The 15,857-nt window shown below is 42.3% G+C and overlaps 1 protein-coding gene across 1 annotated transcript in view; it reads right to left on the bottom strand.

Annotated features, from left to right (window-relative positions):
• MYO5C (myosin VC) overlaps positions 1-15,857 on the bottom strand; it is a 102,704-nt gene that overhangs the window by 14,181 nt on the left and 72,666 nt on the right. Inside the window, exons 32-38 of the mRNA XM_042941995.1 lie at positions 15,098-15,266; positions 11,131-11,218; positions 7,863-7,961; positions 6,403-6,557; positions 4,752-4,841; positions 2,307-2,457; positions 1,290-1,572 (exon numbers count right to left, since the gene is read on the bottom strand). Of these exons, the coding sequence (XP_042797929.1) occupies positions 1,290-1,572; positions 2,307-2,457; positions 4,752-4,841; positions 6,403-6,557; positions 7,863-7,961; positions 11,131-11,218; positions 15,098-15,266 (1,035 nt within the window). The remainder of the gene's footprint in view (positions 1-1,289; positions 1,573-2,306; positions 2,458-4,751; positions 4,842-6,402; positions 6,558-7,862; positions 7,962-11,130; positions 11,219-15,097; positions 15,267-15,857) is intronic.

Below are 15,857 nucleotides of genomic sequence, written 5' to 3'. Positions count from 1 at the left end.
AAACAGAACCCTTTCCTTTCTCAATGAAAAGAAAAAGATCCACAAAGGCTAGTCTTTGGTAATATTCCTTCTTTTTTTTTTAATGTTTATTTATTTACTTTGAGGGAGAGGGGGAAGGAGGGGCAGAGAGAGAGGGAGGAGAATCCCAGGTAGGTTCTGTGCCATCAGTGTTGAGCCTGACATGGGGCTCAGTCTTACAACCATGAGATTATGACCTCAACTGAAATCAAGAGTCAGATGTTCAACCGACTGAGCCACCCAGGTATCCCAGGAATACTCATTCTTATCTGAAAATCTCAACCTGGTATCATGGGAATTTGCCAGCTTGGTTTGAGGGGATGTCCAATTCCAAGTTTCATTAATGCTGAAAAGGTTTAATGGATGTCTCGTTTACTTCTTGGCTTAAGATACTATCAACACGACCTCAGGCTTTCATGTCACACACAGGTATCAAATCCCTGTACACATTATAAAAAAATCCTAAATATCTACACTATTTTATGTGTTTTCTAATCATGTGACAGCATTAATTCAAACAGTAGCTCAGGGTTTGTGTTTCCTCAACTAAGAGATAAGTAAAGGTGGACACACCTCAAAAGTGATTACCATGTCCTCAGCCTGCTGGTCCTGCTGCTCCCAAAACAAACCTCTGCTAATCTAGACAGCGCTACCTACCAAAGCCTGGGGACCGGTCCTTCTCAGTTCCAGCACTATGCCTTTGCCTGCCTCATTTCTCCTGCCTGGAATGTTCTTCTCCCTTTTTAAATCACTCAATGCACAGCTCTCAGGCTTAACTTTTCTGTCCTCAGTAATCTCTCTTCTCTGCAGCACTCGTTTGTGACTTAATCAGACTTGCCTTGAATTATTATCTGGCTATTTTGAGTTTCTAGAGGGCAGGGATCAAACTGCTCTTTCCTTTGTTTCCTGTGTCCTCCACCAGGCAGTGCTATTCACAGAGGTGATGGTCAGTAAACACTGGCTGAGTGTATGATAAGTACCCAGGGCCAGGATTTAAAATCTACAATTACTAGTTGCTAGTCTTTAGCCACTAAAGGCCCTGGGCCTGAGTGTCAAGCTAGCCTGGTGCAGAGTGGTGGGTGGAGGGGCCACCACCTGACCACAGACATCCCCAAAGTCCCAAGAGTCCTCTTGCACAACCCCCCCCCCCCCCCCCCCCGCCCCACCAGGCAGTGCAGCTCATGGGAAGGGGGCAGCAATATGTGACCCTAGACATTAAAAGCATCCTTTCCAGCTGCCTCTCGGTGTAACTGGTGAATCATGGGTTTTACCTGATCTGCATCCCTTTTCTGCAGGAGCACATGTCCTTGCGCAGGAAGAGGCTGTTCAGGGTGACCGCCCCGATCAAGAAGAAGACCTGCTTCACAGCCTGCCTCACCAGCTCAGGGTCCAGGCCGTTCTGGCACATGGTGCTGTAGAAGTAGCTCAGCTGCTGCAGGACAGAGGTCATGGTGTAGGCGTCCGTGTCATCTATGCTAGATGACCGCTTCCGGAAGCCCGTGGGCTTCAGGCCGGAGATGCCTTGCAGGCTCTCATACTCCAGCATGCCCGGCACTGCAGAGGAAAACACAGGTATTTCTTGCACATGCGGTGGGGACAACCAGAGAACATTTCCCACTGCTCTCTAGGGTCTTTTCCAGGACCCGGGACATTTTCTGCAAGAGTTAGCCGTGGATGCAGCTGTGATGGGGAAAGCAAGAGAATCAAGGAGTGGGGAGCACGGGGTGTAGGAAGTGGGCGGAGCACATGGCTGTGTACAACAGGGCGGCAGCTCCTCTTGCAGGCTTGGACTCCCTCTTCTTTCAGCTTCACAGGAAAGGGAGCGGGTTGACACAACTCATGGTCTGTACCATTTCAAGCCTGAAGTATTTAAATTTCAGAAAGTTGAAGAAAGTATACAAGAATCTGAGTGGGACTTTAAGATTTCAAAAATGGTAATGACCTAGGAGTAGCTACACATGGAGTAGCAGGTCTTCCTGGTCTTTCCCTTTGGGGTGAATCACCCTTCCAGGCAGGAAATTACAAACCATGTACTTTTTAGAGAAGTAATCATTTCAAGCAATAGAAAAGAATTAAAAATGAGACATTTACATGGTTACATTTTTCTGGTTTTAAAATTATGTTCTTTGAAATCACTATATCTCACCAACCATGAGATCATGACCTGAGCCAAGATCAAGGGTGGGATGCTTAACCAATTGAGCCATCTAGGCACGACCTACAGGATTTGTTTTTTTAAGGTTTCGGTGTTACCATAAATATTTTTTGGTCATCAATTCTTTTCTTACCTATTATTGGTTGAATGTTATTTTCCATTACAACAATGAACCGATGATATATTCGTATTGCCACATCGCTAAGAATCTGTCTGTATTCTGAAAGGTCAAAATTGTTCAAGCAGTTCTTATTCTGATGTGGACTATTAAGCTTCATGAATTCCTGAAAGTAATTTGAGCATATAAATACATATAAATATTAGAATGCTATAGGCATGCACGAAATTAAAATACTCTCTAATGGCATTATAATCAGCTCCTATACTTCAAAACTTAATGTCTTATTTGTATCAAATGAGCTCTACACGTGTGTGGTAGCCCTTATTTTCTATAACTAACTGTCACTGTACTCACCCTACAAATATGTGCCTCCAGCACCAGCAGAACACAGTGGAAAATAACCTCCATGGAAGCTCATAAAAAAACAAAACAAAACTGCAAAGCACCCAAGGAAACAAAGAGGTTTAAGAGGTCAGTAATACAATACATGAGATTCATGACTTAATGATTATAGAGCATAGATCAATCTGAAATATTTTAAGATGTGTGCAGTGGACTAAATATTTGTGATGTTCCCAGATTCCTGTGTTGGAGCCTTCACTTCTAGTATGCTTGTATTTGGAGATGGGGCCTGTAAAAAAGTAATTCAGATCAAATGAGGTCATAAGTGTGAGGCCCTCGTCTGATGAGATTAGTGTGCCTTTAATAAAAGACACTAGAAAGTTCAATCTTTCTCTTTCTGCGCCCACACACCAAGGGAAGTCTGTGTGAGGGTATAACGAGAATACAGCCATCCACAAGCCAGAAAGAGAGCACTCACCAGGTACCAGCCATGCTGGCACCCTGGTCTCAGACTTCAGGTTTCTAGAACTGTGAGAAAATAAATTTCTGCGGTTTAAAAGCCTTCTAGTCTGTGGTATTTTGTCATAACAGCCCACCAGCCTAATACAGTATGTTCAATATGTTCAAAGAAATAAAGGAAAAAGAAAGCATTAAGACAAGAAGAGGATATAATGGTAACAGGCATAGGTGAAAACCATAGAAATAGAAATGAATATATAGCAACTGAAAAAAAACACGTAGAATAGATAGAGCAAAGAACATTGTATATGTGGCTGATGGGGGCAAAGAAAAGGTAAAAAAGTAAATGGTGTTGAATAATATCCTCTTCCATTAATGTCTCACACATGCTTGTTTGTCTTAGATGGGCTGGTCTGTGCCCCCTGCTCCTGTTGGTATTCCTTTTAGTCAGAGGTTGAGTTTTCTCTACTTGTTCCTCCTTTTGTTCTGTAATACTAGTAGAATTACTTTTATATTTTACTCTTCCTTCATTGGGACAATTTGCTATCCACACGGGAAAAGATATGAGGTCATTATCTCAACATCATGGGATAAATAATCACACCAATTCTGGATAGGTAAAAGCATAATTGTGAGCTCCAATTTGAATTCTAGAAATACAGAAGAAAGTAGGAGAATAAATTCACGATCTCAGGGCAGGGAAGAATTTCTTGACCGAGACACTAAAACACATCATATAAGGATAGAATTGATACACCAAAATTCAGAAATTATGTATGATAGACTCCATAAAGAAAAATATAAGACAAGCCATGGTTTATCCATGATAAAGACCTACAAATCATTAAAAAAAAAAATCACCTCTAAACAAAATGGAGAACTGATGTCATAGGTAATTTGAAAAGAAACCTAAATGACCAGTGAGCACATGAAATGATTCTTGACCTCATTAGTGATCAAGTAATTGCAATTTAAGTTGACATGGTATCATTTTATACCTATGAGGTTGGTAAATAATTAAAATGTCTGTCAATATCAAGTGTTGGGGAAGGTATGACACTGGAAACTTCATACACTGCATGGGTATGTGCAGGGACAAATGGTAGAAACATTGGGAGAGCAGTAAAACCCTAAAAGCCACTTTGTTATTTCAGGTCAATGAAATTTTGCTCTTTGAGTATTTGAAGGTGGAGAATTCCTTTATGATGTTAGCCCCTTGGGGGCAGAGTTGGAATGGCAAAAGATGTACAGATTATGGAGGAAGATGAGAATCCTGCAGATCCTCTCTGAAGAAACAGCCATGTTGATCTAAAGGTTGTATTTTAGAGTTAGAATACTAAAATCTTCAGAATTTCACAACCAGAATCAAACTTAAAAATCATCTAATCTACCTCATTGATTTAAAACTCAAGGAAAATGGAGGCTTATTATCATGCCCAAGGTCCAGGCCTTTTTCTAGAAGTCTCTGGCTGTGAATCCTGTCCAACCAGTAATGTGAAGCTGGCCTCCTGGCTGAGGAGGAAAGTAGGAAGCCATTTGGAGCAGAGGCTGCCCCAGGAAGTGGGGACATGTCCAATCCCTGTGGTGGGCTCTGCCTCATAAGGAAGTTCTAGACCAGCAGTCAGCACAGAACACAGAACAGGCGAGTGCCCCTACCTCTTCACCACTGTACTGCTTTAGGCAGTTGAGGAAATGACACGTATTGGAAAGCCAAAAAGATAGCATCTCAAAGTCTTCTAAATGTTCCTAAAAAAAAAAAAAAAAAAACAAAAAGAAAGAAAGAAAGACAAAGTTGGATTTGGTCACTACTGGTACCTTTGAGCCAAGAACAGATGTATCTTACCTGTTTAGTTAGCTGTTGGCTTTTGATCAAAATGAATTCTTCTTTTATTCACCCAAGATTTTATTAAATTTATATACTGTAATGATAGGCTTTTATGTTTATTTAGCAGGTTATGGTTTGCAAAGTATTTCTGTATAGGTCACATTTCTGTATATGAAGCTTGATACAGGCACTGCAGGAGTGCCTAATAAAGGTAAGTCTGGGGTCTTGCTTTCTGGAGTTCTCATTCTGACTGGGAAGAATGTTGCATACAACATAACATATGCAGGACACAATTATATAGGGGGCTGAGCACCTGCATGGTGGACATAGATGATGCCACAAAAGCTCAGAGGCTGGAAAGATGCTGATGAAAGAGGGCAGCTGAGAAAGCTCCTGAGAAGGGTAGAGAATGCTACCTTGAAGGAAAGGGGTGGAGGGACCAGAGCTCAGAAGCGAGGACTCTCTTGGGAAGAACAGCCCCGCTTGTGGGGCAGCAAGAAGAGGAAGAAAGAAGGTAGAGGTGTGGTGGTCAGAGAGGTAAGAGGAAAACTGGGACAGTCCTGGGATTTGAAGGACAAAGTAGGATGGTTTCAAAGAGGTGGTCTGAAAGCTTCAGTCCCTTAGAGGAGGATAAAAATTAAGGAGAAACCACTGGATTTAGCAAGAGGAATTACTGGTGATCTTTTTGTGCAGTGACAGAGATGAAGCCAGATTGCAGGAACTAACCTGCTAATGTAAGCACCTTGGTGAATGGAGAGGCACAGAGATGTGGGGGCGCAGGGCCAAGTGAGGGCTGCTTTAATGTGCTGTGTGCTGGAGCTGGGGAGGGGCGGTCCTGGACACCAGCAGAGTCAGAGGCAGGGAGCCACTGGGGAAGCTGACTGGGAAAATGTTGGTGAGGAAGGATTTCTATTCCTCATGCCATGCATCTTCTAGTTTCTAAATATTTAAAGATTCCAGAGTGGCAAGAGGAGGCAAGTACCGTGTACCCATGGCCTGGGACACAATGCACGTCTGTCCTAAGGAAACCCATTTTATGAAATTATGGACAGGGAAAACATCAATTTATGGGGGTCTCTTCCCAGAACACCCTGGTGGCTCTTGTGAATATAGTGACTAGAAAGCACGCAAAGCACCAGACAAATGTTAATTTTCTATTCTAACTCCTGATGAATAATGAATCCTCATGGCCGGACATCTCATACCCTGAAGGGGTAGAAGTGATGGGGGTGTTGGCTACCCGGCTGTAGTCTTGAAGGTAAGGTTTTGGGGTCTGTTGGCACATCTTTATCCTTGGGGATCCCCAACCTAACTTGTCTTTTCCAAACAGCTTGACTTCTTTCACAGAGTGGGCCTCTGACTAATTTAAGGAATCGCGTGATTCACCGAAGACTAGAGGTGAAGAATGGGCCAAGGATGAACCCTTAAGGTGTTCTTAAAATAACTAAAATACCAAAGGCCAATGTCAAAGGCAGTTCCTACCTTAACCACCTGCTTGATGCCACTAATGGTGCTGTTCATGAGGGACTTGAGCATGTTGGCGTCGTTTAGAGAGTCTGCGTAGCGTACACACATGAACAAGATGTGAGCGGGCAGCCCTGGGATCATGTTCACCACCACACCACGAGGCTTCAAGTCTGGAACAGAAAGAGTCAATGAGGACTACAGCTGATCGATAGCCAGCTCTCCCCCTAAGGAGCCTCTGACTATGGGACAAGGGTTATTTGCTTTTCTGTACTTGATACAATGCCTGAATGCACAGGCCTATCTTTTCTCTTTGAGGAATTCAGTCTGGCTCTTTTCTGGCAAAAATATACAGGTACCGCCTGTTCCTCTTACTTCCCATTTGCAAAGGACTTTCTCTTTTTTTAAAAAAAAGGCTGAATTTTAGATAGAATTTGTACTTCTTCCTGGCATGGAGACCCTGGATTTCAGCCCTCCAATGTAAGGGAAAAACCCCAAGTCCATGCACCCGACTCCAGCCTGTGTGATGAGGAGGGGATACGATCTCAGTGATCACATACATCTTTCCTGAATCAGGAAAACAGACACACTATAGTCCTGCAGAGGCGGGCCTCGCTGACCTTGAGAAGAAGAGAATGGCAGGAGGAGACACTGGGGATAAAGGGAAGAGAGAAACTTTATAGAATAAACTCAGGTAAGCAAACAAAGACCTCCCCATGGCTGCATTAAGATAGAGGAATGAAGAGGCCCCACGGCTGTGCACAAGTAAGGCTAGAAAGGAAAGGGTACAGGTGGCTCATGTGCTCTGGTGGGGGAATCACCTAGAAGAAGAGGAAGTTAGGCTACACATAAGCTTTCTGCTTTATCTTGAGACCAGCTTATAGAAAGGCAGCTTTTCTCTCTCCCACTGGAAAACCGTATGATTTTCAGGTGAGGACAGTCTAGTAAGATTGGTTCTAAGACCACCAACACTTGAGCATGCACATTGGAACATTCCTGTAACTGAAATGTGTTTGAGAAGCTCCCATCACATTGCCTGCAAATAAAATTCTCAGCAGAAGTCGAATGGGACATGGAACCACAGTTACTTCTGCCATTGCTCCTGTGCTGAGACACAAAGATGAGAGGATGTGTCTTCTATCTGGATCCCATGATTAGACTTTGGAAGGGGTGAGGGCAGTACTTCTTAACTGAGGGCAATTCTGGCTCCCAAGGGACATTTGGCAATGTCTGGAGATGTTTCTTATTGTCATGACTAGGGGTTGTTACTGGTTTCTAGAGAGTAGAAGTCAAGGATGCTACTTAATATTCTACAATACACAGCCCCCACACAACAACCAATTATCTGGTCACCAGTGCCAAGGTTAGGAGACTCTGGGCTAGGAGAAGCAGCAGTGGAGGAAGAGAAATGACTACTCCCACCCATGATGGTAGCAATGACTGACAGAGCAAACATTCAGACTTCCAGGTCTCACTACCGAGAATGAGGTTTTGAATGAGCTTGTCCTCATCTTCTGTCTTGTATTCCAGCATTCCAAGATACTCCTTGGGTCTTGAGGACAAGTGCACATCATTGCCTATAGTCAGAGGCAAACAATCAGCTAAATTCACAGAAACAACTCCCACAGGCTTTATAACGAGACTGCTCTGTCTCTTTCCACCCCATTCTGGCTGGCTTACACACAAATGCCTGCGGCTTTCAGATAAATGGAAACTTGATTAATCCCGAAGAATTCCTCTGGTAGTGATTCTTATCTGCAACTATATCAATGAGTATAGCTGTCACTGAAAAGGCGGAATGATCCTTGAAGGGCTCCTCATGAGTGCCCGGTATGAATCCAACACAGTGCGGATAAGAAAGCAAGCCAAGATGTTGCTTCTGTCTTCAAGATGATGACATCACAGTCAAGGAAACAAGATTCATGAAACAGTAGGTGAGCAAAGTACCAAACTGCATGATCCTAAGGGGGCTGTATTAGCTTCCTATGTGCTGTAACAAGTTACCACAAACTTAGTGGTTTGACATACCACAAATTTTCCTATCTTATGGTGCTGGAGGTCAGAAGACTGAAATGGATCTTACATGTTGGACTACAATCAAAGTATCAGCAGAGCTAAGTTCTGGAAGCTCTAGTGGAGAATCCGCTTCTTGCCTTTTACAGCTTCTAGAGGCTACCCACATCCCCTGGATTGTAGCCTCTGCTTCCTCTGACCCCTGCTTCCATCACCATGTCTGTCTGTCTGTCTCTTTGCTTCTGTTGTCACATCACCTTGTTTCACTCTGGCATTCCTGCCCCTCTCTTATGAGGTCTCTTGTGATTATACTGGGTCCACCTAGATTAATCCAAGGTAATCTCCCCATCTCAAAATCCTCAAATTTAATCACATTGGCAAAAATCCCTTTTGTTGTGTAAATAACACACCCACAGGTTCTGAGGACTGTGATGTGGACATCTTTGGGTGAGCCAGAGTCTGCCTTCTGGTCACCAAAGATTCATGTCCATTCTGAGAAGAGATGTAATGCAGAAGCAGAGGTCAGAAAGATTTTTTTTAATGTAATTTATTGTCAAACTGGCTAACATAGAGTATGTACAGTGTGCTCTTGGTTTTGGGGGTAGATTCCCGTGGTTCATCACTTACATATAACACCCAGTCTCATCCCAACAAGTACCCTCCTCAATGCCCATCACCTCTTTTTCCCTCCCCTCCACCCCCCATCAACCCTCAGTTTGTTCTCTGTATTTAAGAGTCTCTTATGGTTTGCCTCCCTGTTTGTAACTTATTTTTCCTTCTCTTTCCCCATGGTCTTCTGTTAAGTTTCTCAAGTTCCACATATGAGTGAAAACATATGATATCTGTCTTTCTCTGACTGACTTACTTCACTTAGCATCATTCCTTCCATTTCCATCTATGTTGCTGCAAATGGCATGATTTCATTCTTTCTCATTGCCAAGTAGCATTCCATTGTATATATAAACCACATCTTCTTTATCCATTCATCAGTTGATGGATATTTAGGCTCTTTTCATAATTTGGCTATTGTTGAAAGCACTGCTATAAACACTGGGATACATGTGCCCCTATGAATCAGCGAGAGAAAGATTTGAAGATGCTATGCTGCTGAATTTGAAGATGGAGGAAGGGACCCATAAGCCAAGAAATGTGGGTGGCCTCTAGAAGCTGGAGAGGCAAGGGACAGGATTCTCCACTAAAGCCTCCAGAAGGAACTCAGCTCTGCTAACATGTTGATTTTAACTCTGTGAAAAACATTTTGGACTTCTGACCTCCAGGACCGTAAGATAATAAATTTGTGTTCCACTAAGTCACTAATTTTATGCTGATTTGTTACAGCAGCTACAGGAAATTCACACAGGGGCCATGAGAATGTACACAGAAGTGGGTTGGAACTGTTAAAAAATGAAGGAGGTAGCACACCCGTTGGGCCAAGAAAGGTGAGTAGGGTCTGGTGGGTGAAAAAGAAGGTGATGCAAGTACTGTTAACAAAACTTTCTTACTACTGCACGAGACTTTCTCCTGTTAATTTAATAAATTAGCTCTGTTCCCTTGGAAACTAATAAAGGTAGAACGCCAACTGTTTTAGTAAGCAATGCTGTTTATGATAAGAATGATACTGCAGCCTGTTAAGCTTTCTGATGACCGTGTCCCTGCTGATGACTTGAAGGCAGCTCAGGGCCAGAACCACATAGCTAAATTGCTCCTTCATTCTTGACTCTCGAAACGGTGTGTTGCTAAGTGTTTGTTGTTTTAAGTTGCTAAATTTGGGGATAGTTTGTTATATGACAATGGATAACTAACATGAAGGGAAGCTGATGTATTCCACTTAGACACATTGAGTTGGAGGAGGTAATAGGAAGGCAAAGGAGATAGTCTTGGAGACAAAAAAGGACCGGGACTCAAGAAAAAAACTGAGGAGTGGGAGGTGGAGTTTGGAAGTCCTTATGTTGAGATGGCAGTTCATTCACTCATTCCAAAAACAGGGACACAATGGGAGCTTTGAGAGGGCAGACATGATTTATCATTATTGAGGGAGAAATCCTCATGTTGCTGTTGGGCATTTTGAGTTTGAGGTGAGAGTTGAATAAAGAATAATAAAGGAGCTCTTCAAAAGTGTGAATACAGTAAAAGGAACAGAGAGTTCAAGGTACAGACTTAGTGATCCAGTTTGGGAGGAAAAGGAAGTGATACGAAACATGAGTCAAGAACATTAGAAGAGAGAAGTCAGAAAAGTTCAGACTCAGAAGCAGGTGAAGGAAAGAAAAGCCTAGGGGCCTTTTCACAGGAGTTCATGAGGACATTCAAAATGTGAAGTTCATATTCAGGACTACTGTCTGGCTTCTTAGCTCTCTACTTCTTTCTTCTAATAGAAATGGAGATATTAATCCTCTGTAACTGGGAGAGGAAGAGAATTTCAAAGCAGTTACGTTTGAAACTTGATTACAGTTTCACTTTTAAAAGGGGAGAGTTAATAGCAGAAGAGGTTAAAAGTATTCATTACAGGGTGTCCCTTGCAATTACATGAGTGCATCTAGAATTATCTGAGGGCTGGTGAGCTAGCCTCGGCCCAAAGGATCTTTCCATTAGTCTATCACTGAGCCCCCAACCTCACCCGTTGACAATCACTCCTTTGAGTTTTAAAGACTCTGGACCACATCAGGAATCAAACGGTGCCTGTGGACCTTAGCTGACAGTTCCAAAAAGTAGGAAAGGGAATGTTATTTTTCCTACCCTTTTCAATCGTCTTGCTTAGAGTTTTAACTTGATCTTGGAGCTTTTTAATCACTCTGTCCTTCATGTCTAACTCCTCTTCAAGATCCTACAGAAATCAAAAGAAACAAGGACATGAGCTTAGAAGCATCTTAATCTATTTTTTGGTAACGGTTTTAGTGAACAATAATTCACATACCATCTAATTCATTCAAAAAGTGTACACGAAATGGTTTTCTAAAGTCAGCTGTACAAACATCACCATTATCGATTTCTAGAACATTTTTATCACACCAAAAAGAAACCTGTAACTTTCAGCAGTCACCCTCTTGTTCCCCTATTCCCTTCTAGTCCTTGGTAATCACTAATCTGCTTTATGATTCTATATTATTTGCTTCTTCTGGACACTTAATATAAATGGAATCATATAATATGTGGCCTTTTGTGTCTGGCTTCTTTCACTTAGCATGTTTTTGAGGCTCATCCATGTTGTACTATGTGTATTTCATTCCTTTTTGTGGCTGAAAAACACCCTATTGTATGGATATGCCATATTTATCTTGATCAATTTTTTCTTACTAAAGTAGTGCCCCTTGTAGATAATTTAGAAATATGAATGTGTGAAAATAGGTTCTCTGGATATCAGAGTCTGGAGGCAGAGAAACTTCAGAGGTTTGGGTCCTGGCTTTGTGTTTCCTTCCTAATAATGGAGTGGCCTTGCTCATGCTGAATTTGGCTCAAAAACCAGCAGGGTCCCGGATGCCTACAAATATGTCTTAGAAAGGGCAAAATGTTTGGGCTCTTCCTAAATCCCAAAGGTTTTGGCCTAGAAAAGATTCAGGCTTCTCAGATCCAGCAGTACCCACCATACAATCACTATAGCCATGTGCCCTCTGGGGACTCTCAGGGCCAATGGAAACTGTGCTGTTTCTACTCTGTGGCTACCTCTCCCTTCCAACAGTTCTCCCGGTGAACAAGGATTTTGTTCAGAGTGTTCATCATAGTGTTATTACTTGTAGCCAAAAAATCCAATGTCCAACAATAGTGGGTAGAATAAATTGTTGTGTATCCTATGACTTAGGTATTAAAATGACAGCTTGCATATATTATCAATGACAATGGGAAAGTATTTCAATATGGTGTGAGAAAAAATATAGAATTTAAAACTTTATATGCAGTATGACCCCAATTTTATAAAATGTGTATCACCATGGTAGAAAAAAGAAGAAAGGAATAAAATAAATCAAAATGTGAACAGTGGTTTCCTCCAGGCTCTCATTGACTGGTGACTTTTTTTATTATTAGATGAATTTTAGGATGGGCTGAGATAGGAGGGAAGGAACTGTACCCACACCCCTACTTGTAAGAACAGATAAAGTTCTTAATGTGTTTCTCCAGAGACACAGAACTGAGACCCCAGGGACACACAGAGGCACTGCTGTGGAAGTCAGGACAGCCACCCACACGTGCTCAGTAGGAAGCTGCTTCTCTACTGTCTGAATACAGGCTATTCACTGAGAAAGTTCTATCTCCCTCAAAAAAAGTTGGACATCATCTAGGTGCCCCTGACTGGAACTTGTTACTTTCTATTAAATGTTAAACTCTTTGGATCTCTTTAGATATAATTCTTCATCAAAGTTAAATCCTGATATTGCAAAATAAGATTTTACCCCCTCATGGTTTTCTGTGAGATAATGGGGGGTCCTTATGGTACTGGCACAAAATAGGCACATAGATCAATATAACAGAATAGGAAACTCAGAAATGAACCCACAAGTATATGGGCAATTAATCTTTGACAAAGCAGGAAAGAATAACCAGAGGACAGTCACTTTAAGAAATGGTGTTGGAAAAGCTGGACAGTAACATGCAAAAGAATGACATAGAACTACTTTCTTATAACATACACAAAAATAAGCTCCAAATGGATGAATACCTAAATATGAGACAGGAAACCATCAAAATACTAGGAGAACAAAGGCAGTAGCCCCTTTGACATCGGCCATAGCAACTTCTTTATAGTTAGGTCTCCTGAGGCCAGGGAAAAAAGCAAAAACAAACTATTGGGACGTCATCAAGATAAAAAGCTTCTGCAAAGTGAAGGAAACAATCAACAAAACTAAAAGGCAATCTACAGAAAGGGAGATGATATTTGCAAATGACATATCTGAGAAAGGGTTAGTATCCAAAATCTATAAAGAACTTATAGAACTCAACACCCAAAAATCAAATAATCCAGTTAAAAAATGGGCAGAAGACATGAACAGACATTTTTCCAAAGAAGACATCCAGATGGCTAACAGACACCTGAAAACATGCTTAACATCACTCATCACCTGGGAAATAAAAATCACAACTACAATAAGCTATTACTTTATTCCTGTCAGAATGGCTAAAACCAACAACACAGGAAACCGCAGGTGTTGGTGAAGATGTGAATATAGGGGAACCCCCTTACATTGGGGGTCAGTGTAATAAGTCAGTCAGAAAAAGACAAATACCATATGATTTCATTCATATGCAAACTGGTGCAGCCACTCTGAAAAACAGTACGGAGTTTCCTTAAAAAGTTAGAACTAGAACTACCCTACAATTCAGCAATTGCACTATTAAGTATTCACCCAAAGGATACAAAAATACTGATTCAGAGTATTTAATGCTGTTGTAATATTTGATAATACTGCTATAAACATTGCACCCCAATGTTTATAGCAGCATTATCAACAATAGCCAAATTATGGAAATAGCCAAAGTGTCCATTGACTGATGAATGGATAAACAAGATGTCTACACACACAGACAGACACACACACACACACACACACACACACACGTGTGTGTACACACAATGGAATACTACTCAGCGATGAAAAAGAATGAAATCTTGCCATTTGCAATGATGTGGCTGGAACTAGAGAGTATTATGCTAAGCGAAATAAGTCAGTCAAAGAAAGATGAATACAATATGATTTCATTCCTGTGTGGAATTTAAGAAACAAAACAGATGAACATAGGGGGTAAAAAAGAGGCAAACCAGAAAACAGACGTTTAACTATGGAGAACAAACTGAGGGTTGCTGGAGGTGAGGTGGGTAGGGGGATGGGTTAAATGGGTTATGGGTATTAAGGAGGGCATTTGTTGTGATGAGGACTGGATGTTGTATGTCAATGATGAATCATTAGATTCTACACCTAAAACCAATGTTATTCTGTATGTTAACTAACTGGAATTTAAATAAAAACTTTGGGGGAAAAAAAAGAAATGGCGGGTCCTGACAATAGGATGCAGAGCCTGGGATGCAGCCTGTCCAGGGTGCTGACCACTGCCCAGGGACCCCTCCGCTGGTCATAGACTTGGGAGGCTCAAAGGCCAGGAAGCAGCCTGAGCAGTCTGACTCCCAGGAAAGTGGCCCATGGGCCATGATGGTGCTTCTCAGGCTTGTGGGTTTCACACACCAATAAAATTTCAAAAGAATTGCTGGGGACTGACTTAGAGTAGCTGAATTTCTTTCTGACAAGGGCATTTAAAATGTGATGAAGATTTTAACAGTTTAAGGTGTCTGTCATCTACCATCATGATCATTTCACAGAAGAACATTTTGACTTGAAAAACTGTAGGAAGGGCACACCTGCAAAGCAAGGAGGGCCCCTCACCATGGAAAGTCTTGCTTAGGGAAGTTCCCACATCAGCCTGTCATTCTCGGTGTGTTCTGGACCAGAACGGGTGAGACAGGTGCCATCTGTAGGACAGTGCTCATGTCTCCTCTCATCCTCCCTTTACTTTATCGGACACTTTGCTTGTGTGGCCCGTGCTAAGCCCCCAAGGCTCAGCAGCAGGCTGTAACCTCAGAGACCACCTGTCTCCCGAGAGCAGGAAACACACTGCTCTCACGGTGGCCGTTCATTGCATGCGTTAGGTGACATGTTCCCCCCGCCCCCCTTCAGTGACATCTGCACACAGTCATTTATCAAGTTGGGAAACTTCTTACCCTATTTTCCATAGTGAGCCGAGATGCTTCCTGTCGGAAACTACTCTTCACTTCACTTTCACTTTCAAATTGCTTCTTCAAGAGCTCGCTGGCCTGCTGCATTTCTTGAATCTTACTGATCAGCTTCTCTTTCTCTTTGGTGTGTATTTCATTTTGGGCCTCTAAGGTCCTGACAAAGGGATAAAGGAAATTGTATAACAGTTTGACTGTCATGGAGAAGTCACTCATTGTCATAGCAAAAACTGATTATTTCCAAAGACAGAAAAATACTTTGGCCAATGTATGTATAAGGTGAATAGTACTTGAGTAGAAATGTCCTCGAAGTGGGGGTGGGGGCAAAGATCAGGGCTGGCTGTGTACATAATTGTCTATGACTGCCCTGGTCTCCTTAACCTGATGGAGATTCTTGCCTCCACTCCACCAGGGGCTGCTGAGGGCTCCCACGAGGCATCCACACCCACTCACGCCCTTAAGACAGAAAGCCCGATGATTATCTCCTTCGTGAAAGGCCTGGGGACCAGACTCTCAAAAAGCCAGGGATCAGAAAGAAGCAGCAGCCCATCAAGAGTTCCAAGACAGTGTCTCCCCACTTTCCTACTCTTTGGGGCCCTCATTTCATCCCTCTCCTACCAATGAAGTCACATGACTAAAAATGTTCTCTAGGACATATTGTGTCCATGTATTGCTCTGAAAATCAAGTGTATCAGTGAGCTGGCAGCAAAAATTTTCCTCACGAGGCTCCACCAGAGCGCCAGGCCCT

The sequence above is a fragment of the Panthera leo genome, chromosome B3 (assembly GCF_018350215.1).
Source record: "Panthera leo isolate Ple1 chromosome B3, P.leo_Ple1_pat1.1, whole genome shotgun sequence".
NCBI lineage: Eukaryota > Metazoa > Chordata > Mammalia > Carnivora > Felidae > Panthera > Panthera leo.
The sequence above is the reverse complement of the archived record's forward strand: the minus strand, read 5'-3'. Positions and strand labels throughout refer to the sequence as shown.